The 27,317-nt window shown below is 40.9% G+C and overlaps 1 protein-coding gene across 3 annotated transcripts in view; it reads right to left on the bottom strand.

Annotated features, from left to right (window-relative positions):
- Window positions 1–27,317, bottom strand: part of DDC (dopa decarboxylase) — a 95,401-nt gene that overhangs the window by 45,451 nt on the left and 22,633 nt on the right. Inside the window, exons 1-4 of one of the 3 annotated variants that reach the window (XM_054559180.2) lie at window positions 19,989–20,292; window positions 19,592–19,692; window positions 17,922–18,056; window positions 16,866–17,009 (exon numbers count right to left, since the gene is read on the bottom strand). In XM_054559180.2, the coding sequence (XP_054415155.1) occupies window positions 16,866–17,009; window positions 17,922–18,056; window positions 19,592–19,606 (294 nt within the window). In that variant the 5' untranslated portion in view covers window positions 19,607–19,692; window positions 19,989–20,292. Of the gene's footprint in view, window positions 1–16,865; window positions 17,010–17,921; window positions 18,057–19,591; window positions 19,693–19,979; window positions 20,293–26,615; window positions 26,736–27,317 lie in introns of those variants that run through there. The other 2 variants (XM_054559179.2, XM_024249767.3) reach the window with 2 other exon arrangements.

Genomic DNA, 27,317 nt, shown 5'->3' with positions numbered 1-27,317 from the left:
GGCATGGTGGCTTATGCTTGTAACCCCAACACTTTGAGGCCAAGGCAGATGGATCACTTGAGGTCAGGATTTTGAGACTAGCCTGGCCAACACTTTGGGAGGCTGAGTCAGGCAGATCACAAGGTCAGGAGATTGAGGCCATCCTGGCTAACACGGTAAAATGCTGTCTCTACTAAGAATACAAAAAAATTAGCCAGGCATGGTGGCACACGCCTATAGTCCCAGCTACTTGGGAGGCTGGGGCAGGAGAATTGCTTGAACCTGGGAGGCAGAGGTTGCAGTGAGCCAAGATTGCACCACTGCACTCCAGCCTGGGCAACAGAGCGAGACTCCATCGCAAAAAGAAAAAAAAGAAAAAGAAAAAAATTGATTCACATACTAAGAGAGAAGAAAAGATAGAATTCTATAAAATGCTCAGTTAAAACAAGAGAAGGCAAAGAATAGAAGACCAAAAATGAAACAAAGAATAAGAGCAGCAAATAGGAAAAGGTAATAAATATTGTAGATATTTATCCAACTATATCAATAATTATTTTAAATATCAATGGTCTAAATGCATTAATTGAAAAGGGTAATGGGTGCACCAAAATCTCATAAATCACCACTAAAAAACTTATCCACATAACCAAACACCACCTATTCCACAAAAGCCTATTGAAATAAAAAATTAAAATTAAAATAATTAAAAATAAAATAAAGCACACAGACTGTCAGAATGGATAAGAAAACAAGACCTAACTATATTTTGTGTATAAGAAATGCACTTTAAATGTCAAGATACAGATTAAAGGTACAGCGATGTAGAAAAATATACCATGCTAACACCAATGAAAATAAAGCTGGAACAGCTATATTAATTTTAGACAATGTAGATCAAGAAAATTATTAAAGAAAATTGTCAGGGATAAAAAAGAGCATTACAGATATAGGGTAAAGAAGAGATGAAGTAGTAGGAAGCACCAGGAAATCTGTCTCCCAGCTAAACAAAACTTTTACCTACTGGCAGAATCTGTTTGATGCAATTATTTTGAAACTTTGGGGTCTATTGAAGGCTTGCAACTTCAATATAAGGGTTGGACAGTAAAATACAGTTAATTTTGGTCAATTTTAGCTCTAGTACAGTAGTACCTACCCACCCACCACCCCCAGGCCCATGGCGCATAGCTGAGCATGTGTCCCTGGAGCAGCTTGCACAGAGCTTGCAAGAGCCAAAGTGAGAAAAAGGAAACTGTCCTCCAAATATTGGGAGTCTGCACTTTGATTGTTGATTGTTGATTACTGATATCAGTCACAGGTGCAAAGAGGTGGTGGCCATTGTTGTACACCCTGCCCATTGCTACAAGACCCACCTTATCCAACTGAAGTGACTTCTGGGGGATAAAAAGGGCCAGTGCCTTTTCCCCCCCTTATTTTCCTCTTTTCCCTTTTTAAGGATACAGACAATGTGAAGACTTGGATATTCAAAGACTAACACCTATGTAGGGGAAATTAGAAAGTCATCACACATACCCAGGAAAGACACAGGCTCAGAAAATAACTGAAAGAACCTTACATTTACACCCAAGGCCAATCATCATGGCATATGGGAGGCAGGACTAGATTGAGATTGCAGCACTGGACAGAGCAGCATGTGGAGGCTCACATTTGTGAATTTTAGCTCCAGGTTGACTGCAAGAACAAACCAGCAATCCCGAGAGGACCCATAGACCCTGTGAAGGAAGTGAAATGCTCCTGCAGGTCTCAGGAGACACCCTAAGTACTGTGAGTGCCCCAGCTACAGAAGTGGGAAAGGGAGACCCTCCTCTCCTGAACACACACGCCCACTAGAGAAAATGAAGTTCTGTTGCAGGAGAAGTTTCCGACTTTACCTGAATCTGAGTCAATTTAGAGAGTCGAGCAAAATACAGGGGTAGAGGAAGCAGCAGAAAGGCCCTAGGAACTCATTGGGTTCCCAAGCAGGTCATTCCTGCTGGCACCACAGGGATCCCCTGGGAAGGCAGCCAGAGGAGCAGTGGGTAAAACTTCACAAGGAGAAGGAAATCTCCAGCTCAACATTGTAACAGTTTGAACGGATGAGAAGCCTCCTGGCCAGAACTTGGGGACAGTGCAAATCCAGTGTGCAGACACCAGAGGGAGGGGAAAAACCAAGCCCTTTTCTTTCATAGCTGGGAAGTAGGTAGCCTGGGGCAAGTTTTCAAGCCCCTCTCACCCACGCCCAGAAACAGACTTGGGGCTGTTGGCGGGGGCAAGGTGGGAGGGAGACAGGCCCTTCGGTTTGTGTGGGAGCTGGGTGAGGCCTGTGACTGCTGGTTTTCCCCACTTCTCTGACAACCTGCATGACTCAACAGAGGCAGCCATAATCCTCCTAGGTACACAACTCCAGTGACCTAGGAGTCTCACCCCCATCCCCGACAGCAGCCACAGCAAGACCCACCCAAGGAAAATCTGAGCCCAGACATGCCTAGCCCCACCCCCGCCTGGTGGTGAGTCCCTACCCACCCAGGTAGCGAAAGACAAAGGGCATATAATCTTGGGAGTTGTAGGGCCCTGCCCACCACTGGTCCCTCTCCATACTACTACAACTGATGCTCTCTGGAAAGCACTACCTCCCGGCAGAAGGCCAACGAGCACAAAATCAGAGCATTAAACCACCAAAGCTAAGAACCCTCACAGAGTCCATTGCACCCCCTCCCCAACTCACCTCCACCAGAACAAGTGCTGGTATCCATGGCTGAGAGACCCATAAATAGTTCACACCGAAGGACTCTGTGCAGACAACCCCTAGTACCAGCCCAGAGCTGGGTAGACTGCCTGGGTGGCTAGACTCAGAAGAGAGACAACAATCACTGCAGTTCAGCTCACAGGAAGCCACATCCATAGGAAAAGGGGGAGAGTACTACATCAAGGGAACACCCTGTGGGACAAAAGAATCTGAACAACAGTCTTCAGCCCTAGATATTCCCTCTGACAGAGCCTACACAAATGAGAAGGAACCAGGAAACCAACTCCGGTAATATGACGACACATGGCTTTTCAACACCCTCCAAAAAAATCACACTAGTTCACCAGCAATGGATCCAAACCAAGAAAAAAATCCCTGATTTACCTGAAAAATAATTCAGGAGGTTAGTTATTAAGCTAATCAGGGAAGCAACAGAGAAAGGCAGAGCCCAATGCAAGAAAATCCAAAAAACAATACAAGAAGTAAGAGGAGAAATATTCAAGGAAATAGATGCATAAAGAAAAAACAATCAAAACTTCAGGAAACTTTGGACACACTTTTAGAAATGTGGAATGCTCTGTTCAATAGAATTGAACAAGTAGAAGAAAGAAACTCAGAGCTTGAAACTTCAGACACACTTTTAGAAATGTGAAATGCTCTGGAAAGTCTCAGCAATAGAATTGAACAAGTAGAAGAAAGAAATTCAGAGCTTGAAGACAAGGTCTTTGAATTAACCCAATCCAACAAAGATAAACAAAAAAGAATAAGAAAATATGAACAAAGCCTCCAAGAAGTCTGGGATTATGTTAAACCTAAGAATAATCAGTGTTCCTGAGGAAGAAGAGAATTCTAAAAGCTTGGAAAACATATTTGGGGGAGTAATTGAGGAAAACTTCCCCGACCTTGCTAGAGACCTAGACATCCAAATACAAGAAGCACAAACAACACCTAGGAAATTCATGGCAAAAAGATCTTCACCTAGGCACATCAGATTATCCAAAGTTAAGATGAAAGAAAGAATCTTAAGAGCTGTGAGACAGAAGCACCAGGTTACCTACAAAGAAAACCTATCAGATTAACAGCAGATTTCTCAGCAGAAACCCTACAAGCCAGAAGGGATTGGGACCCTATCTTCAGCCTCCTCAAACAAAACAACTGTCAGCCAAGAATTTTGTATCCAGCTAAACTAAGCATCATATATGAAGGAAAGATACAGTCCTTTTCAGACAAACAAATGCTGAGAGAATTCACCATTACCAAGCCACCACTACAAGAACTGCTAAAAGGAGCTCTAAATCTTAAAACAAATCCTGGAAACATATCAAAATAGAACCTCTTTAAAGCATAAATCACACAGGACCTATAAAGCAAAAATGCAAGTTAAAAAGCAAAATCAAAAAACAAATAAACAAAAAAAGTACGCAGGCAACAAAGAGAATGATGAATGCAAGGGTACCTCATATTTCAATACCAAAATTGAATGTAAATGGCCTAAATGCTCCACCTAAAAGGTACAGATCCACAGAATGGATAATAACTCACCAACCAACTATCTGCTGCCTTCAGGAGATTCACCTAACACATAAGGACTCAGATAAACTTAAGGGGTGGAAAAAGGAATTTCACAGAAATGGACACCAAAAGTGAGCAGGGGTAGCTATTCTTATATCAGACAAAACAAACTTTAAAGCAACAGCAGTTGTAAGAGACAAAGAGGGACATTATATAATGGTAAAAGGCATTGTCCAACAGGAAAATATTGTAATCCTACATATATATGCACCTAATACTGGAGTTCCCAAATTTATCAAACAATTACTACTAGACCTAAGAAATGAGATAGACAGCAACACAATAATAGTGGGAGACTTTAATACTCCACTGACAGCACTGGACAGGTCATCAAGACAGAAAGCCAACAAAGAAACAATGAATTTAAACTATACCCTGGAACAAATGGACTTAACGGTATATACAGAATATTTCATCCAACAGCCACAGAATACACATTCCGTTCAACAGTGCATGGAACTTTCTCCAAGATAAACCATATAATAGGCCAAAACAAACATCAATAAATTTAAGAAAATTGAAATTATATCAGGCACTCTGTCAGACCACAGTGGAATAAAACTGGAAATCATCTCCAAGAGGAACTTTCAAAACCATGCAAATACATGGAAATTAAATAAACTGCTCCTGAATAAGCACTGGATCAAAAACGAAATCAAGATGGAAATTTAAAAATTCTTCAAACAGAACAACAGTAACGACACAACCTACCAAAACCTCTGGGATACAGCAAAGGGGATGCTAAGAGGAAAATTTATAGCCCTAAACGCCTCATCTAAAAGACTGAAAGAGCACAAACTGACATTCTAAGGACACACCTCAAGGAACTAGAGAAACAAGAAAAAAATCAAACCCAAACTCAGCAGAAGAAAGGAAATAACCAAGATCAGAGCAGAACTAAATGAAATTGAAACAAAAAAAAATACAAAAGATAAATGAAACAAAAAGCTGATTTCTTTGAAAAGTTAAATAAAATTGATAGACCATTATCAAGATTAACCAAGAAAAGAAGACAGAGAATCCAAATAATCTCACTAAGAAATGAAACAGGAGATATTTTACAAGTGACACCACTGAAATACAAAAGATCATTCAAGGCTACTATGAGCACACTTATGCACATAAACTAGAAAACCCTTAAGACGTGGAGAAATTCCTGGAAAAATACAACCCTCTCAGCTTAAATCAGGAAGAATTAGATAACCTCAACAGATCAATAACAAGCAGTGAGATTGAAGTGGTAATTTAAAAATTACCAACAAAAAAAGTCCAAGACGAGACAGATTCATAGCAGAATTCTACCAGACATTCAAAGAATTGGTACCAATCCTTTTGACACTATTACAGAAGATAAAGAAAGAACCCTCCCTAATTCATTCTGTGAAGCCAGCATCACTCTAACACCAAAACCAGGAAAGGACATAACCAAAAAAGAAAACTACAGACAGATATCCTTGATGAATATAAATGCTAAAATCCTTAACAAAATAATAGCTAACCAAATCCAACAACATGTCATAAAGATAATCCACCATGATCAAATGGGTTTCATACCAGGGATGCAGGGATGGTTTAACATACACAAGTAAATAAATGTGATATACCACAGAAAGATAATTAAAAACAAAAATCACATGATCATCTCAATAGATGCAGATGCAGAAAAAGCATCTGACAAAACCCAGTATTCCTTTATGATTAAAACTTTCAGCAAAATTGACATACAAGGGACATACCTTAATATAATAAAAGCCATCTACAACAAACCCACAGCCAACATAATACTGAATGGGGAAAAGTTGAAAGCATTCCCTCTGAGAACTGGAACATGACAAGGTTACCCACTCTCACCACTTCTCTACAACGTAGTACTGGAAATCCTAGCCAGAGCAATCAGACAAGAGAAAGAAATAAAGGGCATCCGAATCAGTAAAGAGGAAGTCAGACTGTCACTGTTTGCTGCCAATATGATCACTTGCCTTGAAAATCCTAAAGACTCCTCCAGAAAGCTCCTAAAACTGATAAAAGAATTCAGCAAAGTTTCTGGATACAAGATTAATGTACACAAATCAGTAGCTCTTCTATACACCAACAGCAACCAAACTGAGAATCAAATCAAGAACCCTTTTATAATAGCTGCAAAAAAAACAAAAACAAAAACAAAAACAAAAACCTTAGGAATATACCTAACCAAGGAGCTGAAGTCCTCTACCAGGAGAACTACAAAACATTGCTGAAAGAAATCATAGACGGGGCCGAACATGGTGGCTCACGCTTGTAATCCCAGCACTTTGGGAGGCTGAGACAGGCGGATCACAAATTCAGGAGATCAAGAACATCCTGGCTAACATGGTGAAACCCTGTCTCTACTAAAAAATACAAAAAAATTAGCTGGGCGTGGTGGCAGGCGCCTGTAGTCCCAGCTACTCGGCAGGCTGATGCAGGAGAATGGCATGAACCTGCAGGTTGCAGTGAGCCAAGATCATGCCACCGCACTCCACCCTGGGTGACAGAGCAAGACTCCGTCTCGAAAAAAAAAAAAAAAAAGAAATCATAGATGACACAAACAAATGGAGACACATTCCATGCTCATTAATGGGTAGAATCAATATTGTGAAAATGACCATACTGCCAAAAGCAATCTACAAATGCAGTGCAATCCCCATCAAAATACCACCATCATTCTTCACAGAATTAGAAAAAAAAATTCTAAAATTCATATGAAACCAAAAAAGAGCCAGCATAGTCAAAGCAAGACTAAGCAAAAAGAACAAATCTGGAGGCATCACACTACCTGATTTCAAACTATACTATAAGGCCATAGTCACCAGAACAGCATGGTACTGGTATAAAAATAGGCACATAGACTAATGGAACAGAAGAGAGAACCCAGAAATAAATCCAAATACTTACAGCCAACTGATCTTCAACAAAGCAAGCAAAAACATAAAGTGGGGGAAAGGACACCCTTTTCAACTAATGTTGCTGGGATAATTGGCTAGCCACATGTAGGAGAATGAAACCGGATCCTCATCTCTCACCTTATACAAAAATCAACTCAAGATGGATTAAGGACTTAAACCTAAGACCTAAAACTATAAAAATTCTAGAAGATAACATTGGAAAAACCCTTGTAAACATTGGCTTAGGCAAGGATTTCATGACCAAGAACCCAAAAGCAAATGCAATAAAAACAAGGATAAATGGCTGGGACCTAATTAAACTAAAGAGCATTTGCACGGCAAAAGGAACGGTCAGCAGGGTAAACAGACAACCCACAGAGTGGGAGGAAATCTTCACAATCTATACATCTGACAAAGGCCTAATATCTAGAATCTATAACGAACTCAAACAAATCAGTAACATGAAAACAAACAATCCCATCAAAAAGACAATCCCATCAAAAAATGGGCTAAGGACATGAATAGACAATTCTCAAAAGAAGATAGACAAACGGCCAACAAACATATAAAAAAATGCTCAACATCACTAATAATCAGGGAAATGCAAATCAAAACCATAATGCAATACCGCCTTACTCCTGCAAGAATAGCCATAATCAGAAAATCAAAAACAGTAGATGTTGGCAAGGATGTGGTGATCCAGGAACACTTCTACACTGCTGGTAGGAATGTAAACTAGTATAGCCACTATGGAAATCTGTGTGGAGACTCCTAAAAGAACTAAAAGTTGAACTACCATTTGATCCAGCAATCCCACTACTGGGTATCTACCCAGAGGAAAATAAGTCATTATTAGAAAGAGATATTTGCACATGCATGTTTATAGCAGCACAATTCACAATTGCAAAATTGTGGAACCAACCAAATGCCCATCAATCAACGAATAAATAAAGAAACTGTGGTACATATACATACAATGGAATACTACTCAGCCATAAAAAGGAATGAATTAACAGCATTTGCAGTGACCTGGATAAGATTGGACATATTCTAAGTGAAGTAGCTCAGGAATGGAAAACCAAACGTTGTAGGTTCTCACTGCTATGTGGGAGCTAAGCTGTGAAGACGCAAAGGCATGAGAATGATACAATGGACTTTGAGGACTTGGGGGGAACAGTGGGAGTGGGGGTAAGGAATAAAAGACTACAAATATGGTGCAGTGTATACTGCTTGGGTTATGGGTGCACCAAAATCTCACAAATCACCACTAAAGGAATTTACTCATGTAACCAAATACCACCTGTACCCTAATAACTTATGGGGGAAAAAAGTTTATACCTAAGGCCAATTTTCAGCATAGAGGTAGTCTACAACAATCAAAACCAAAACAAACAAACAAAAACCAGTAAATCCTGAAGATGGGCGAGAATCTACTTTTCACAGTTACTATATTATTAAGTGATAGAACTCTAAGGAGAAACAGATAAACTCACTCTCATAGTTGGAGACTTTGGCACCCCTTTGTCAGAAATGGACAGGTCTAGCAGTCAGAAAATAGGTAAGGATATAATTGAATGGAAAAGTACCATCAATCAACTGGATCAAATCAATATTTGTAAAATATTTCATCCAATGACAGCAGAATATATATTCTTTTTCATGCTCACAATCAACATTCACCAAGATATACCACATTCCAAGCCATAAAATACATCTCAACAAATTTAAAATAATGGACATTACACAAAGTATGCTCTCAGACTGCATTGGAATTAAATTAGAAATCAATAATAAAAAGATAGCTGGAAGACCCGAAAACTCTTAGAGATCAAACAACACATTTTAAAGTCAAAGGAGAAGTCTCAAGAAAAATTTAAAAGTACTTCAACTTCAATGAAAGTGACGATAAAACTCATCAAAATTTGTGGGATGCAGTGAAACAGTACTTAAAGGGAAATTTACAGAACTGAATGCATACATTAGAAAAGAAGGGAAATCTTAAATCTATAATCTAAGTTTTCACCTTAAGAACCTAGAAAAAAAAGGCAATTTAAATGCATTGTGGCTGGGTGCAGTGGCTCATGCCTGTAATCTCAGCACTTTGGGAGGCCGAGGCGGGCGGGTCACCTAAGGTCAGGAGTTCAAGGCCAGCCTGACCAACATGCTGAAATCCCATCTCCACTAAAAATACAAAAATTAGCTGGGTATGGTGATGCATGCCTGTAGTCCCAGACACTCAAGAAGCTGAGGCAGGAGAATTGCTTGAACCTGGCAGGTGGAGGTTGTGCCACTGCATTCCAGCCTAGGAAACAGAGCAAGACTCTGTCTCAGAAAATAAATAAATAAATAAATGCAATGTAAGCAGAAGAAAAGAAAAAAATAATAAGAATTAGAGCAGGAATCAGTGACATTGGAAATAGGAAATAAAGAAAAAAAGCTGACTCTTTGAAATGATAAATAAATTTTAAAACATTTATACAGGTTAAGAAAAAAGACACACATTGCTAATATCAGAAAGGAAAGTGGAGCCTTCATTACTCATCCTATGGACATTAAAAAGATAATAAAGAAACATAATGGATTCCAAAGCCACAAATACAAAAACCTAAAAAAAGGGACCAATTTTTTGAAGGACACAATTTACCAAAACTCAGACAAAGAGAAATAGATAACCTCAATAGTGCTACATCTATTTTAAAATTAGATCAATAATTAAAAACCTTCTAAGACAAAGAAACCATGCCCAATTGAATTCACTGCTGAGTTCTACCAAACATTTAAGGAAGTAATGATTACTTACAGAAAATAGAAGCAAAAGGAATACTTTTGACTCATTCTATGAGACCAGTATTACAAAGACATTGCAAGAAGGAAAATTATAGACCAATATCTCTCGTAAATATAGATGCAAAAATTCTCAACAAAATATTAGCAAATTGAATCCAACAATGTAAAAAAAATTATATATCACAACCAAGTGAGATCTATTCCAGGATGGAAGGCTGATTCAACATATGAAAATAAATTAATATAATCTATCATTTCAACAGGCTAAAGGACAAGAATCTCATGATTATGTGAATAGATACAGAAAAGTGACAAAATTCAACACTTGTTCATGATAAAAACTCCTAGCAAACTAGGATTCGAGCAGAACTTCCTCAACTTGATGAATGACATCTACTCTTAATATCATACTTGATGAAAGAAAAACCTACTCTTAACATCATACTTGATGATGAAAAACTAGATGTTTTTCTACTAAGATCAGAAATGAGGCAAAGATGTCTGTTCTTACCACTCCTATCAACATTGTACTGAGAGTTTCAGCTAATGCAATAAGACAAGAAGAGGAAATAAGAGATATATAGATTGGAAGGAAAGAAAGAAAAGCATCTTTGCAGATGACATGGTTATCTATGTAGAAATCCCAAAGAATAAACCAAAACAAAACTCTCTCAGAACTAAGTAAGTAATTATGGCAAGCTGTAGGATAAAATGATAATATTAGACAAAAGTTAATTGTTTTCTTATCATCCAGCAATTAAAAAAATGAAATTTGAATAATAAAATAAAAACCATTCCCATTAGCACCAAAAAAGTTAAAAAAAAAAAGAATGAGCTTTATGTGAGGAAAACTACAAAACTTTAATGAAGAAAATTTTTTAAAAGATCTAAATAAATGTAGACATATTTCACATACATGGATAGGAAGTCTCAATATCATCAAGATGTCAGTTATTTCAACAAAAAGTGTAAATTCAATGCAATCCCATATAAAGTCCCAGAAAGTTATTTTGTGCATTTTGCTAAACTGATTCTAATGCTTATATGAAGAGGCAAAGGACCCAGAATAGTCAACATAACATTAAACAACAGTGTTGGAGATCTGACATGACACTACCCAAATTCAAGACTTAGTAGAAAGCTACAAATCGAGACAATATGGTATTGGCAAAGGAAGAGACAAATAAATGAGTTGAACAGAAATAGATCTGCACAAATGAAGTCAACTCATCTTTGACAAAGGAACAAAAGCAATTCAACGGAGGAAGTGTAGTATTCAATAAATGGTGCTGGAACAACTGGACATCTGTATTAGTCCATTCTCACATTGCTATAAAGAACTTCCTGAGACTGGGTAATTTATAAAGAAAGGAGGTTTATTGTTCCTTTACAAAGAAGGGAACTATTGGTTCATAGTTCCACTGGCTATACAGGAAGCATGGCTGGAGGGGGCCTCAGGAAACTTACAATCATGGCAGAAGGTGAAGGGGAAGCAAGCACATCTTCATATGGCCAGCAAGAGAGAGCAAAGGGAGAGGTTCTACACACCGTTTAAACAGTCAGATCTCATGAGAATTCACTCACTATCATGAGAACAGCAAGGGGGAAATCCATCCCCATGATCCAATCACCTTCCACCAGGTCCCTCCCCTAACATTGAGGATTACAATTCCACATGGATTTGGGTTGGGACACAGAGCCAAACCATATCAACATCTACATGCAAAAAATGAATCTAGACATAAACCTTACACCTTTCACAAAAATTAACTGAAAATAGACCATAGACCTAAATCTATTTTAATGTTTTAAAGTGCAAAACTATAAATTTCTGAGAAGATAATATAGGAGAAAGCCTAGATGACCTTAGGATTGATGATGAATTTTTGGAGACCACACCAAAAGCATGATCCATGAAAGAAGTAATTGATAATCTGGACTTCATTGTAATTAAAACTTCTGCTCTGCAAAAGACATTGTTTAAAGGATGAAATAACAAGCCAAATACTGGTAGAAAACATTTGCAAAACACATATCTTGATAAAGGATTGCTACCCAAAATACACAAAGAACTCTTAAAACTCAATAATAATGAAACAATCCAATTAAACAGTGGGCAAAAGACCTGAACAGACATCTTACCAAAGAAGATGTTCATGTAGCAAATAAGCACATGAAATAATGCTCAACATCATATGTTACTAGAGAATTTTCAAGTAAAATAACAATAAGATACCACTACACATCTATTAGAATGTATAAAATAAAAAACACTGAAAAAATTAACAGCTGACAAAGATTTGAAAAACTGACACTAACATTCATTATTTGTGGGAATGCAAAATGGTACAGTCTCTTTGAAACACAGTTCAGCCTTTTCTTATAAAACTAAACACACTCTTACCATATGATCCAGCAATTGTGATCCTTGGTATTTACCCAAATGAGTTGAAAACTTATGTACACACAAAAACCTACACACAAATGCTTATAGCACTTCATTAATAATTGTCAAAACTTGGAAGCAAACAAGATGTCCTTCAATAGATAAATGCATAAATGAATTGTGGCATGTTCATATCAGAAAACAGCATTCAACAATAAAAAGAAATAAACTAGTACAAAAAGACATGGAGGAAACTTAAATACATGATAGTGAAATAAGTCAATCTGAAAAGGCTACATATTGTATGATTCCATCTGTGTGACATTCTAAAAAAGAACAAATGATGGAGACAGCCAAAAAGATTAGTGGCTGCCAGTGGTTCAAGTGGAGGGAGAGAGGGATAAATAGGTGGAGCACAGGGGATTTTTACGGCAGTGAAACTATTCTGTATAACACTGAAATGGTAGATACATGTCATTATACACTTGTTAAAACACATAGAAAATTCAATAGAAATAGTGACCCCTAAGGCAAATTACGGATGTTAGGTATTGGTGAATCAGTTTTAATAAATGTATCACACTACTGCAGGATGCTAATAATGGGGGAAAATGAAGGTTGGGATATAAGAAGGTATATGTTCTTCCTGCTTATTTTTCGGTAAGCCTAAAACAACTCTAACAAAATTAAGCTTATTCATTTAAAAAATCAGTCCATCATCCAATTAGAAAATGGGCAAAAGACATAAAGACACATGTCATTGAGGAGGACATATAGACAGTGAATAAGCACATGAAAAGATGTTCATTAGTTATCAGGGAACTGCAAATTCGGACCATGATAACATATTAATGCATATCTATCAAAATGGATAAAATAAAAAATGGTGACAATAGCAAATGCCGGTGAGGATGTAAACAGCCTGATTTTCTCAAGCATTGATAATGGAAATGTAAAATAATACAGTCACTCTGGAAAATACCTTGTCAGTTTCTTTTTTAAAAAAATTAAATGTAACAACTACCATAGGACCCTTAATTGCACTCTTAGGCATTTATCCCAGAGAAATGAAAACATATGTCTACCCAAACACCTATACATTAATGTTCCTGGATGTATTATTTGTAATAGCCAAAATATGGAAACAACTACAATGCCCCTCAACAGATGAATGGGTAAACAAACTGTAGTATAGATAATATGGTACCAAATCTCTGTGGTGCAGCAACGAAAAGGAACAAACTATTGATACATGCAACAACTTGGATGGATCTCAAGGCCATTATGCTGAGTGAGAAAAGCTGATCTTGAAATGTCACATATTGTATAATTCCATTTACATAACATTCTCAAAATGACAAGAGTGTAAAGGTAGAAAACATATCAGTGATTGCCAAGGGTTGATGATGGTAGGAGATCAGGAAGGTGAGAGTGACTATCAGGGAGTAGCAGAGGCAGACCTTTGTGGTGCTAGAGGATTTCAGTATTCTCATTGGCATGGTGGCTGCATGAATCGACACTTGTGATAAATGACATAGACCTATACACACACAATGAACCAGTGTCAGTCTCCTGTCTTTGATATGGTACTATAGTTACAAAAGTTGGAACAATTAGGGGAAATCGGGTGAAGGGTTAGTACACAGAATTTCTGTGTGCTAACTTTGTAATTTTCTATGAATCTACGATTATTTCAAAATAAAAAGTTGGCCAGGCACGGTGGTTCATGCCTGTAATCCCAGCACTTTGGGAGGCCGAGGCAGGCAGATCACCTGCAGTCAGGAGTTTGAGACCAGCTTGGCCAACATGATGAGACGCCGTCTCCACTAGAAATACAAAAATTAACCAGGTGTGGTGGTACACACCTGTAATCCCAGCTACTCGGGAGGCTGAGGTAGGAGACTCACTTGAACCTGGGAGGCAGATGTTGCAGTGAGCCAAGATTGCATCACTGCACTCCAACCTGGGTGATACAGTAAGACTCTGTCTCAAAAAAAATAAAATAAAATAAGTTAAAACTTTTTAATGTTTAGAATTATGAACATGACATATTTATCAGCTAGGCATAGCTAAAGAGATTAATTGGTAAATTGTAACTAAGTTGACCGAAGCTTGGAGATTAAAAAAAAAAAAAAGAATGTGAGATATGTAAAAGGGCATAAGAGATGTATGGCAGTCTGCAGAAAGATTTAACATATACATAATCAGAGTCCCAGAATGGGAGGAGAGAGGAAATGAAGAGAGGCAAACTTTGGGAAGATAATAGGTTAGAATTTTCCAAAACTGAGGAGAGACACTAAATTACAGATTCAGGAAGTTCTGTGAAATCCAAGAAGAGTAAATACAAAGAAAATTATCCTTGTATCACAGTAAAACAAAGACAAAAAGCAAGCAGCACCCCCACTGGCAGCACAGGAGGAAATGTCATATTTTTATATGTTCTTCATCATCACAACATTAAAATTACAACTGATATCTCAACAGAAATCATGGAAGAAAGAATTCAACGGACTTATACAAAGTACCAAAAATAAAACTAGCTACCAAACACTCTAGAATTCTATACCCAGAAAAAATATCTTCCAAAAGTGAAGGCACAGTAAAGACACTTTCAGAATAACAAAACTGAGATAATTCATTGCATCAAATTCACACTAAAAATTTCTAAAGGGAATTCTACAGACTAAAAGAAAAGATGCCAAATGGAAATAAGAAAATGCAGAGATAAGAAAATGGAATAATATGAAATAATTAATCCAAGAAGAGGCAAGAACATAGAGAAAAGCAATCATATAATAGTTGGGCCAATTAAAAAACAAATAGTAAGACAGTAGATAACATTTAAATGTATCAATAACTACCTTGAGTGTAAATGAACAAAATAAATATCAATCATCACACTGGATTTTAAAAACAAATTTTTAAAATAGCAATAATCAATGCTGCTTTCGCAGGATACATCTTAAATATAAATGAACACGGAGGTTGAAAGTAGAATGGAAAATATCTATATCATGCAAACATTAGCCAAGAAAACATATATAATTAACAGCAATGTCAGACAAAGTAGGCTGCAGGACAAAATGCATTACTAGAGATATAAAGGGCATTTCCTAGTGATAAACGATCATTCACCAGGGAGATACGGCAATTCTAAATGTGTATGCACCAAATTAATATGCTTCAAAATATGTACACAACTTAACAGATATAAAAAGTGGAAATAGACATATCTACACTCGTAGTGTGAGATTTTAACATACCTCTCTCAGCAACTAATTTGCATTTCTTTGGTTATTAGAGGATCAGAATCGGTTTTGTGTTCTTCTTAGTTTTTTGTGATTATATATGAAGCTGACTTCATATACTTCGCATGTTTTCCCACTGGAATGTTGCCTTTTTGCTTATTGATATGTAAGCCTTCTTTTTAAGATTTACTTTATGACATATGCTATAAGTGGTTCTTGCCAGCATTTGTCTTTTTATTTTACGAGTTTTGAAATTTTTGTAAAATACAATCTTCTCAACATTTTAAGTGATGTTTCCTGCATTGTTTTCATTCCTGAAACCTTAAAGAGTGTGTTTTGATAGATTTATTTTTCCCTAGACAGAGTATTCTGAGTCTTAATATTGACACTATAGGTTCAAAGAAATTCACCTTATTTAAATAGAATCTATTCAAATTGTACTGAAATTGTTTGTGGGAATTTTAAGGGAGATCTTTCTACCTGAATGATCTTTCTTCCAAATCTTTATTTGTTTGACAAATATTTATTGAGCTTCTGTTCAGTGCCAGGCACTGTTTCTGGAGCTAGGGATAACGCAGGGATTCAAATGGACCTTCCCTTCCCGCACATTCTGTTAGGAAGAAGGAAGCAGTAAACACATGTAGGAACAAACCTGTATGGACCGTGGAGATGAACGCAATGGAGAAAGATAAGACGTTTGGGATAAGATGGCAGGTACACCTTGATCCACTGGCAGACTCTTTTTGCATCCTTCAAAATGTCTTGGCTGTCACCTTGCTCTGTGTGCTAACTTTGAGCCATGTCAGTCCTTCCACATTACACTGATTTGCTTATGCTCCCGACTCCTCTGTGACCTCCCCAGATTAGGATAAAATTTTACATAAAAATCATATCCGCCACGACTTCCCCAGTCACACGTTAGCTATTCATGGGAAGTAACTTGGGAAGTAACTTGAATTGACAGAAAAAAAAAAAAAAAAAAATGGAGGTAAAAAGCGTTTCTCAAAGATTAATTCTTTTTTTTTTGAGACAGAGTCTTGCTCTGTCACCCAGGCTGGAGTGCAGTGGCGCGATCTCGGCTCACTGCAACCTCCGCCTCCCGGGTTCACGCCATTCTCCTGCCTCAGCTTCCCGAGTAGCTGGGATTACAAGCATGCGCCACCATGCCCGGCTAATTTTTTTTGTATTTTTAGTAGAGACGGGGTTTCACCTTATTGGCCAGGAGCCACAAGTGCTGCCGAACTTACGAAGAACGGAATCAGGCCAGCCGCTTTGTCTCTCTCCAGGGCTTCCTGCAGGGCAGACGCACGCATGGCGAAGTTGCCATCTGAGGGGATGGCTTTTAATTTCACTCCACCAATTAACCCAGCTCTTTCCACTGAGGAGTGTGCCTGGAAAGAAGACAGCAGAGTTGGATTTGTACTGGTGTGTGCATGCAGTTATTACCAGGCCCTGGATCCGCAGAGAGCAGCCAACATTGCAAACACAAGGTCCCTCTTACGGCACAGGAGGCAGAACTGCTCTTGACTGCTCCCTCTCCCTTGCACCTTCGTGAGACCCCTTTTTTCCTGGAGTTGTTTCTGTTCCTGTTGAATCTTGCTTTTAAGTTTAAAGTATCAGGCACTAACAAGGGTAAAGCGCTGGGTCAATATTCATGAAGTTTTTCATTTGTTTGAATTCAAGAACAAGCGGCGAGACCCTGGAAAGTAGATCCCAGAGGTGGACTTAAGAAATCCTAGGCTCAAATCTGTGCCCTGCCCCCTGACTGTGGAGCCTTGGGGAGCTTGGTGGCCAAGCTCAGTAAACAGTGCCTGGAGGAATGAAACCAGCCAGGAGGCATCAGCACTGTGGCAGATCCATCCTGTCTCAGAGATTCTCAGGAAAGGCAATTCTCATGAAAGCCGGCCACCTTTTGCCCTGCAGCCCCCACTTGACCCTACCCAGGGGCCTGAGATCACAGAATAACAAAGCTGCAGTTAGGGCCCAGGACTTTGATCCCCATATCTAGTTTCTCTGCAGTGGTGCTCGGAAGGCCAGATAATCACAACGTAAGTCCGCACTGGTAGAAAAGGTGACAGAGCCAGTCACGGTGATGTCTCCACACATTTATTTCCTTCTTAACTTGATCTATCCAGTTCCCACCCAAGAATCCACCCCTTCCCTGTAGTTCAGGTCTCTATTTAGTGATACCTGAGGAACTGTTCTTAGATTTGGAAGGATGCTGTTTGGTTTGGTTTGAATTTGACATAAAACCAAACATTCAGGTCTTGAAGTCTTGGCTGATACTCCCACAATACACTCACCTGATCGGATGAGTAAGCCACCAGCTTCTCCATGATAGCGGCTTGTGTGAGCTCTGGCGACGCTGCCTGCAGCCGATGGATCACTTTGGTCCGAGCGGCCAGCAGGGCCACCAGGGTGGCTTCGCTGGCACTTCCCTAAATTCAAGAGAAGGTCCAAATGAAATCCCAAACATAGCGAAGGCAGTGGTACCTACAGTATTGGAAGACATATTGTTTTGTGTCCATAGCTCTCTTAAAATGAGTCTGAAATGGCAAAATTCACTCTCCTTTGCTTAGGAGAAACCTAATATTTTTGACACCTGAGCCCACCACTTCAGCTGTTAGTATGTGTTTGCCATTGGTGGGTCTATTTTGTGTAACAGCAGCAGCTAACATTTCTGACCACTTCCCTGCGCCAGGTATTGTGAGAGCTTCTCCTCGTGGACTGCCCCCAGCCTGGCCTAGGAGGACTGCTCCTGTCTCTATCAGAGGAGAACGGTCCAGGGCAGCAGCATGCAAGCCTGACTCTGCGTTCATATTCACTCGGACAGAGCGATTTGCATTTGTTTATAAAATAGGGGTGCATTTTCCCTGAGACTAAGAGATGCCTTAAAGGGTTTCTTTTGATTCCTAATGACACCGGCTGAATTGTGTCCCCCCAAATTCATGTGTTGAAGCCCTAACCCCCAGGACATCAGGTGTGACCATATTTGGAGATAGGCTCTTTAGAGAGGTAATTAAAAGAAAATGAGGTCACATGGCTGGGCTCTAATCCAATCTGACATGTTTCTGATAACAAGAGGAAATTTGCCTATAATCCCAGCACTTTGGGAGGCAGAGGAGGGTCGATCACTTGAGCCCCGGAGTTCGAGACCAGCCTGGGCAACATACCGAAATCCTGTCTCTATAAAAATACAAAAATTAGCCAGGCATGGTGGCGTGCCTGGTAGTGCCAGCTACTCGAGAGGCTGAGGTGGGAGGATGACTTGAGCCTGGGAGGCAGAGGTTGCAGTGAGCCACAATTACAACACTGCACTCCAGCCTGGGCGACAGAGTGAGACCCAGTCTCAAAAAAATAAATAAATAAAAAGAAGGGGAAATGTAGCCCCCAGACACGTGGGTGCACAGACGGAAGACCATGTAAGGACACAGGGAGAAGGTGGCCATCTGCAAGCCCAGGAGAGAGGCCCCAGGAGAACCAACCCTGTGGACACTTTGATTTTGGACTTGCAGCCTTCGGGACTATGAGAAAAGAAATTCTTCTTCGATCCACCCAGTCTGTGGTATTTTGTTAGGGCACCCCTGGCAAACTAATGGATTCAGGGCCTGCTATGTTATCCCATTTAAGTTGTAAAAATAATCCCATTTTTGGGTTTTATCATCTTCAGGTAGGGAAACAGATGTGCAGAGAGGCTCAATAACTTGCCCCAAATCAGCAGCTAGGTAGGGCATGGTTAGGAGTGAGCCCACACCTGCGCTTTTTAGGGTGCCATGGGCCTAGAAAGGTAGGGGCGGCGAGCACCTTCACTCTTAAGTAAGTCCTAGAAGAAACCCATCTACCGGCAAGTATGAAAGGACATTAGAAAGGGCAAATAAAAGAAGGTAGATTCTTGTTGACTCTGAAAAAGTTTATAACATGATAGGTTTTTACAGAGAAATATATAATAAAATAATTAAGTAGAAATGCTAACCCCTCTTCTTAACATTCGATGCTCTCTTCATTGACCCTGATTTCTCATTTTGATTTTGCCTTGACACTACTTTTACTTATTCTTTTGAGCCAACCCACTTCCTTTGGAGAGACAGTAATATTGAAAGATAAATACATTTATTCATGTTTCTGTAGCACTAATGGATGGGTTCAAATATACAGATATATGCTTCTCTTAATTCAGCATCAAAAATGGGTACTTTATTTCCTTCAGGCTATATTTTCATGAGCAATTATTTTAGACATTGTTTTAGGCCAGGTTTACAAACCTTGGCCAGAGGAGAGAGAAGGGGAGAAAACAATATCGGCTGGCAAAGCTAAATCAGCCATCCCAGGAAACCCAGGCTCCCTGAGAGCAGGCACTATACCTTACTTACGCTTCTCCTATGCACCCCATCATTCCTCTCCCTGATTTCCTCCTGTACCCCTATCTGCCCCCACACACATTTTGTTTGTCATGTCCCACCCATTCTCATTGGAAATGTAACATGAAAAGCCTAGTGGAAGGCACGGTTCCCTGTTCTCATGCTTGACAAGCAGGCGTGACTGCAGCTTCCCCGGCTAAATTCTATCCTCTGCTTGAAGCCTTGGAACACAGGTGTTCATTCTCTGAACATTCTAATGAAATGAGTCACCGTGAATCACCATGAATCACCTGAATCACCATGACAACTCATTATGGCTTTTCTCTGGGGGGGGATGGGGGAGCTTAGTTCATGTCCTAAGAGAAAATTCACCTTCTTAAGTCAACAAAACGATGTTTTAAAAGCCTGAAGGAGCAAATCGTCAGTAGCACATCTAGAACCACACCACCCTGATGCCACCAGGGTGGCCTGGTGGCCTCAAGCATGATGTCAGGTGGAGCTCTCTGCACTTTGCTGGCAGCAGATCTTAGCGGAGAGAAGCACGGGGAGGGTGACGTGTGGTACAGAGCAGGAACGATGGCTCTGCGCGCGATAGCAGCAGACAAAGGTTGCCATGGCAAGCCTGCTCGGGAGGTAGGAGGGGATGCTGGTGAGGTCTGACGCTTCCGGCTGCTGATGCCGTGAGCAGAAATGTCCTTTCGTCTTCTGTTTTTTTCAAAGCAAAAAATTGGCTTTTCTTCCACAAGAGCTTTAAAACCCAATTAAGAGACCATTTTCTCAGCCCACATTTGTCCAGCCTCACAACGACAGTTTGCCATTTGACTCAGACACCCATCACTGCGCTGACGCCCACAGCTGTGATTACAGCTCTGAGGGGATCAATAATGCAGGCTGGCTCACAGGCTGTCACCAGGCTCCTGTGCTCTTTGGGGCCTCACCAATTACAGACAATCAGCCTTGTCTGCTGGGAAGGGTGAGCTTCCGGTGGCAAACACAGATCCCATTTCTTCCTTTTATCCAGAAAAAGACTGAGTGGATTGGGCTCACAGGAAGATTGTGTTAAAGCGGGGGCTGACAGATGCCAGGAATATTCCTACCCAAATGCTAAAGACTTGTATGGTCTCTCAAAAATGAGGTTGTCTTTAATGAAATGAAAATGCAGCCCATAGTAGCATGCACATCTCTGGACACCAACCCAAGCCTATGGTCAGGGATGAGCTGGTGTAACAGTCATAACTCTGGTTGTCTTTCCTACTAGCCTTGGCTTTAATTCACTTTTGCTGCTATGCATGTTCTACTAACTTTCTGGGACTCAATATCCTCATCCATGAAAAAGATTGTCCATAATGCAATCAATCTTCATAAATATTTTGAGGATGAAGACAATAACACAAAGCACAAGACATAGGCTAAAACATAGCCAAGCTCATAATTGCTATTCAATGAAAAGTAGCTCTTATTATAATAGACACACCTTATATTATGGGGGATTGATAAGTTTTTTTGAGGAGTATATAATTAAAGGAATCATCTGCTGAAAAAAAATTGAATATGAAATTGTTTTTGTTATAAGAAGCAATGACCTAGAAATGCTTCAATTTTTGTTTTGTTCCATTTGGATTTAGTGGGGAGCATGAATGTTAAACATGAATACAGCCAGGAGAGTCCCGGGAGGAAGGTGATCATCTTGGAAGATTGTTGCACTTCATCCTAAAGGGTGTCCTCCAAAATTTTTTTTATAAGAATGGAAAATTTGATGCAACACAGGTATCTTAGGTATTATTTACATATTTATATAGATTGTGATGCATCATAGAAAATCATGGAGTAATACTTTTTTCAAAGAATATTTAAATAGTGGGAAATGCTCACAATAAAATGATAAGGAAAGCACCATGCAGAAAATCCGTATGTGTTGTATCATTTCAATTTTGTTTGTATACATATATTCACTTGTAGATACTGAAATAACACAGGGAATATGACAAGAAAGCTCCTGTGCCTTTTCATTTTTACCACGAATGTCCAGTATCTAGGTGGAAAGGGAACAATATATTTTTTTTTTTTTGAGACAGGGTCTTACTCTGTCACCCCGACTGGAGTGCAGTGGCGTGATCTCAGCTCACCTCAACATCCACCTCCTGGGTTCAAATGATTCTCCTGCCTCAACCTCCCGAGTAGCTGGGATTACAGGCACATGCCACCACGCCTGGCTAATTTTTGTATTTTTAGTAGACATGGGATTTCACCATGTTGGCCAGGCTGGTCTTAAACTCCTGACCTCAAATGATCCACCCACCTTGGCCTCCCAAATTGTTGGGATTACAGGCGTGAGCCACCACACCAGGTCCATAATCACATAATCATGTGGAGAAAACCATGAAAAGCTTCCTAAAATATAGAAGATGACAAAAAAGGGAAATATCAAAAGAAAGAGAGAAATCATGGAAGAGGTACCCAATCTGTGGAAAATTGAAGTCCCTGAAAAAGAGTGACGTGGCCCACAATGACTAACATACAGTAGAAGAAAAATCTCCGCACTGCACAGAGCTGAGTCTTGGATCAGCAGGGTTCACCAAATGCTAGGGAGGGTCAAAATGAGGGGAACAGGCTGGGTGCAGTGGCTCACTGCTGGGTCTGTCCTGCAGACCCTGGCCAATGGATGAAATGAGTGCTCAGACACAGGTATGCAGTGTAAGAGCAGCTAAGTGACTGCCTGGCTCTAGTGGCCAGAGAGCAGCCCCGAGAAGCTGGAGCAGCTTGCTTTTATTGAGTGCAAGCACAATGCTGAAAACCTGGAGCAAACACAACGTGTAGATAGTTAACATTTATTGTTCCCCTTTCAGGGAATGTCACGTGCAAAGATGTTCCAAGGTCAGTTCCTGGACAACTTCTAACAAACAAGCTTGACCAAGATAAATTCCCCTACACTCCCTTGTACCTACTCCTTGCCCTCTGCCTCAGGGTTATAGAACAGCGGCCTTCAGCTTCTGCCCTGGAGCTTTGCAGAGCCTTCTGACCTTTCAGAAGGCCTCCTCCTTTTCCCTATAGTTTCTCCCACCACTCTGACCGATCTCCTACAGCTCACACCTGTAATCCTAGCACTTTGGGAGGCCAAGGTGGGTGGATCACCTGAGGTCAGGAGTTTGACACCAGCCTGGGCAAAATGGCAAAACCCTGTCTCTACTACAAATACAAAAATTATCCAGGCATGGTGGTGGGCGCCTGTAATCCCAGCTTCTTGGGAAGCTGAGGCAGGAGAATCGCTTGAACTGGGAGGCAGTGGTTGCAGTGAGCCGAGATCGTGCCACTGCACTCCAGCCTGGGCGACAAGAATGAGACTTCATCTAAAAACAAGACAAAATTAAAAAAAAAAAAATGAGGGGAACAAATGGAAAAGAGACGGAAAAGTAGACCTTGTCCCATGTATAAAAGTAAAAGTAAGTCGGCCACCAACATCCAGGCCTCTTGTAAAGGGTTAGACCATGCATGCCCTTGCCTGGAATCAAAACCACGCCCTCTGCAGGTGCGCAGCTGTCCCGCTGGGTCCCTGAGTGCTGCTGCCCTCTGTCCCCTGGAGAATCAGGACTGATGTCCCAGAGGCTAGAAAGCCATCTGGCCCTCACCAAGGCAAAGTGCAGCCGACAGAGCATTGGCTGGGGACCGTGTGCAGTAGCCCCCTCCCCTCACTGGAAGGGCACCTGGGACAGCCTATCCTTGCTGTGATCTTGGCCAAGGAGGCTTCTCCAGCTGCATACCCACTGACCAGAAGAAAATTGTGCTGGGACTGAAGCATGATTCATTTGCTGAATCATTGCTGAGTCATTGTTGCTGCTACGTAGAATGGTACAGTTCACAGCAACGTATTGAAGCTTTGCTTACAACACAGCTGACGTTTTCTTTTCTTTCTTTCTTTTTTTTTTTTTTGATGGAGTTTCCCTCTTGTCAACCAGGCTGGAGTACAATGGTGAGGTCTTGGTTCACTGCAACCTCTGCCTCCCAGGTTCAAGCAATTCTCCTCCCAAGTAGCTGGGATTATAGGTGCCCGCCACCACACCTGGATAATTTTTGTATTTTTAGTAGAGACAAGGTTTCACCATGTTGGCCAGGATGGTCTCAGACTCCTGACCTCAGGTGATCTGCCTGCCTTGGCCTCCCAAAGTGCTGGGATTACAGGCGTGAGCCACCGTGCCTGACATTTCATTTCCATCAGCTCCCCATTTAATATCACTTATGTCTGATGGAAAAAGAGATAACCAAAGAATGCGAAGGAGGAGTACACGGAGGGATGACTCTGAGCCTGGCCACAGGGCCTGTGGGTCATGGATAAGGCAGTCATCAGTCCCGGCATGTGGCCTATTCAGGAATCTGGGTGTCATCCAGATGAATTAGCATTCATATGTTTTGGCCCAGAGTCTAGGAATAGGCATTATAAGCAAGTTGCCTCCATGACTCTGAAGCACACTGGATGTGGTAGGCAGATTAATGCACCTTCATTCCCAGAGATTCCAGGTCTTGGTCCCCAGAATCTGTGACTGTTTCCCTTCCAGGGAAAAGGTGACTTTGCTGATGTGATTAAGTTAAGAACCTTGACTTGAGAGATTATCTCAGATTGTCTAGAAGGACCCAATCCAATCATATGTGTCCTTAAAAGTGGAGACCCTCTTTCTTATCTTATATGTGGTCACAAGGAGATGCGACCATGAAAGTGTGAAAGGAAAATAAATCTTGGGACCCCCAAATCACTAAGCCAAAGGGAAAAGCCAAGCTGGGAACCGCTTAGGCCAAACCTGCCTTCCATTCTATTCCTAAAAGAGATAGCTACTAAGATAAAAAGCTACATGCCTCCCTCACAAGGAATTTCCTTTTGGATGAAGGACAGACAGAACTCAAAGTTACCCCTCTGCCCACTGAGATAGCTGCACATCTGATGGCCTCCTTTGGAAAGGCTAATCAGAAACTCAAAAGAATGCAACCAATTGTCTCTTATCTACCTATGACCTGAAAGCCCCCTCCCTGCTTCGAATTGTCCCACCTTTCCAGACCAAACCAATGTACATCTAACATCTCACGTCCCCCTAAAATGTATACAACCAAGCTGTGCCCAATCACCTTGGGCACATGTCGTCAGGATCTCTTGAGGCTGTGTCACAGGCACGCATCCTTAACTTTGGCAAAATAAACTTTCTAAGTTGATTGAGACCCATCTCAGACATTTGGGGTTTACAAAAGAAAGGTCAGAAAGATGGGACACAGCTGGCTTTGAAAATGGAAATGGGGCTGTGAGCCAAGGAATTTTGGAAGCCTCTAGAAGTCAGAAGAGGCAAGGAAACAGATTCACCCCTGGAGCCTCCAAGGTGTCAACTTTGGTTTTAGCCCAGTAAGACCCAGGTCAGACTTCTGATGTACAGAACTGTAAGATAATCAGTTTGTCTTATTTTGAGCCACAAAATTTGTCACAACATCAATAGAAACAAATACATAAAATTATCAGTCTTGTTGCTCATTCACAGGACTGGAAGTGGGGAGACTTGCTTGCTAGTTTCGCTTGGCCACAGTGGCCACGTGCTTTGCACAAAGGTGTTCTCCAGTCTGTGCCTCACTGTTCTCATCCACTGAATGGGCCTTCACCAATTCTCAGAGCCTTGTGGAAGACAATATCTGAAAAGGAAGCCCCTTTTTCCCGAAGTTAACAATGCTTTCCTAATGAGACTATCATCTACTTGACATGAGAAAAATGATTAAGGGAGAGTACTGGGTTCAATATAGTTCATATTCCATGCTAGGAAATTTTTTTTTTTTTAATGCATCAAGTCCAAGTCATCCCAGTGCCATTTGTCCTGCAACCCCAGTGGAATAGAAATTCCATCATGATTGTCTTTTGTCTATCTTGTTTCCTGGTGTAAGCTCTGACACACTGTCACTCTCAATAGATACATGTTACATGAGGAGAATGAATTCAGTTGCTGCATAGAAGCAGCAGCATCTTTAAGTAAATGATTGGTTCAAAGACAAATAACATTTATAGCCTCTGAAGCCTGATCACAGCTGCCACCTGTGCCACCTAGTCACAGCTGCCACAGCTTCACTTCCAAGGAAGATCACAGGCTCTGAGCCACACAGAGTCTATAGCTGGGAGCCATGGGGCAAGCTACCTAATGTTCTGGACCCTAGTTTCCTCTCCTGTAAAAAGGGCTATTAAAATGTTTCTTCACTTGTAAAAAGGGGTATTAAGATGCATAATGTTGTTGTGAGAATTAAATGAGTTAATGCCTGGAAAATGCTTGGGCACAGTGGCTGGCGATGGGGAACCCCACACAAACAATAGTTGCTGTAGTTGTTACTTCCACACACCTGCTGTGAGATAGTGGCTGTGCTATCTACCATAGCTAGTGGCCTGGGGAACTGGGGAACTGAGTGCCCTGCCCTGGGGAAGCGAGTGAAAGACAGCACTGGGATCCTAATCCAGATCCTGCCAATCCCAAAGCCAGAATTCTCCCAAGAGCTCGGTTTTGTTTATTCTCCAGGAGAAATCTGAGGAACTAACAAGAAGCATGAGTGCCTCTTTCCCCACCTGCGGCTACAGTCCTGTGCAGAGCCCATGCATCCCAAAAGTGGCCCTCACAGCTCCCACCTTACCTGGATCACTCCTCCCCCTTCTCCAGCTTTCTCAGCCAAAAATGCCTTTGGTAGTTCCAGCATCTTCCCGAGCCAGTCCATCATCACAGTCTCCAGCTCTGTGCATGCTGGGCTTGCCGCCTGTGGTGGGGGAAGGGAAGGGATTAACCGAGGGCCAGGCATTGCAGAATTTGGGGAGCAGCAGTAACAAGGGGATTTAACCTTCCACTAAAGCCCAGATTAAAATCACCCAATCTCAAATGTGATTCAAAGGCCTGAAGGCTGTTTGACCTAGAATCATGCAAGGAGAGCGGTTGGGAAGGAACATACAGGCCACCATAATGAACCTTACTCCACTGAGCCTCACTGCATGGGCACTGCGGGCTTGCTAGTATATTCATTTGTTCATTCACAGAAGGGTCCAAAAAGCCCACTGGTGGACTTTCCTCCATAGTCACAAATGAAGGGAATGAGGAAGTGGGCACTGGGCAGCTGTCACCCTCTGGGCATCCCGAGAAGCCATTGATCTTGTCTTTTAAACTCCCAGTGACTTTTCTCTATGAACTCTCCCCTCTCTCTGAACAGACTGGTCTTGAGCCCCATCCAAGGTGGATTGAGCCTCCACCTTCATAAAAGTCTCCAACATAAGGGGTCCAAGATGCTGTCGTGCCTAGATGTGCACAGCAGCATCCCGATGCATCACCAGTAAGATCTAAATGAGAA

This window comes from Pongo abelii, chromosome 6 (assembly GCF_028885655.2).
Source record: "Pongo abelii isolate AG06213 chromosome 6, NHGRI_mPonAbe1-v2.0_pri, whole genome shotgun sequence".
NCBI lineage: Eukaryota > Metazoa > Chordata > Mammalia > Primates > Hominidae > Pongo > Pongo abelii.
This window is presented reverse-complemented; position numbering and strand designations above follow the sequence as displayed.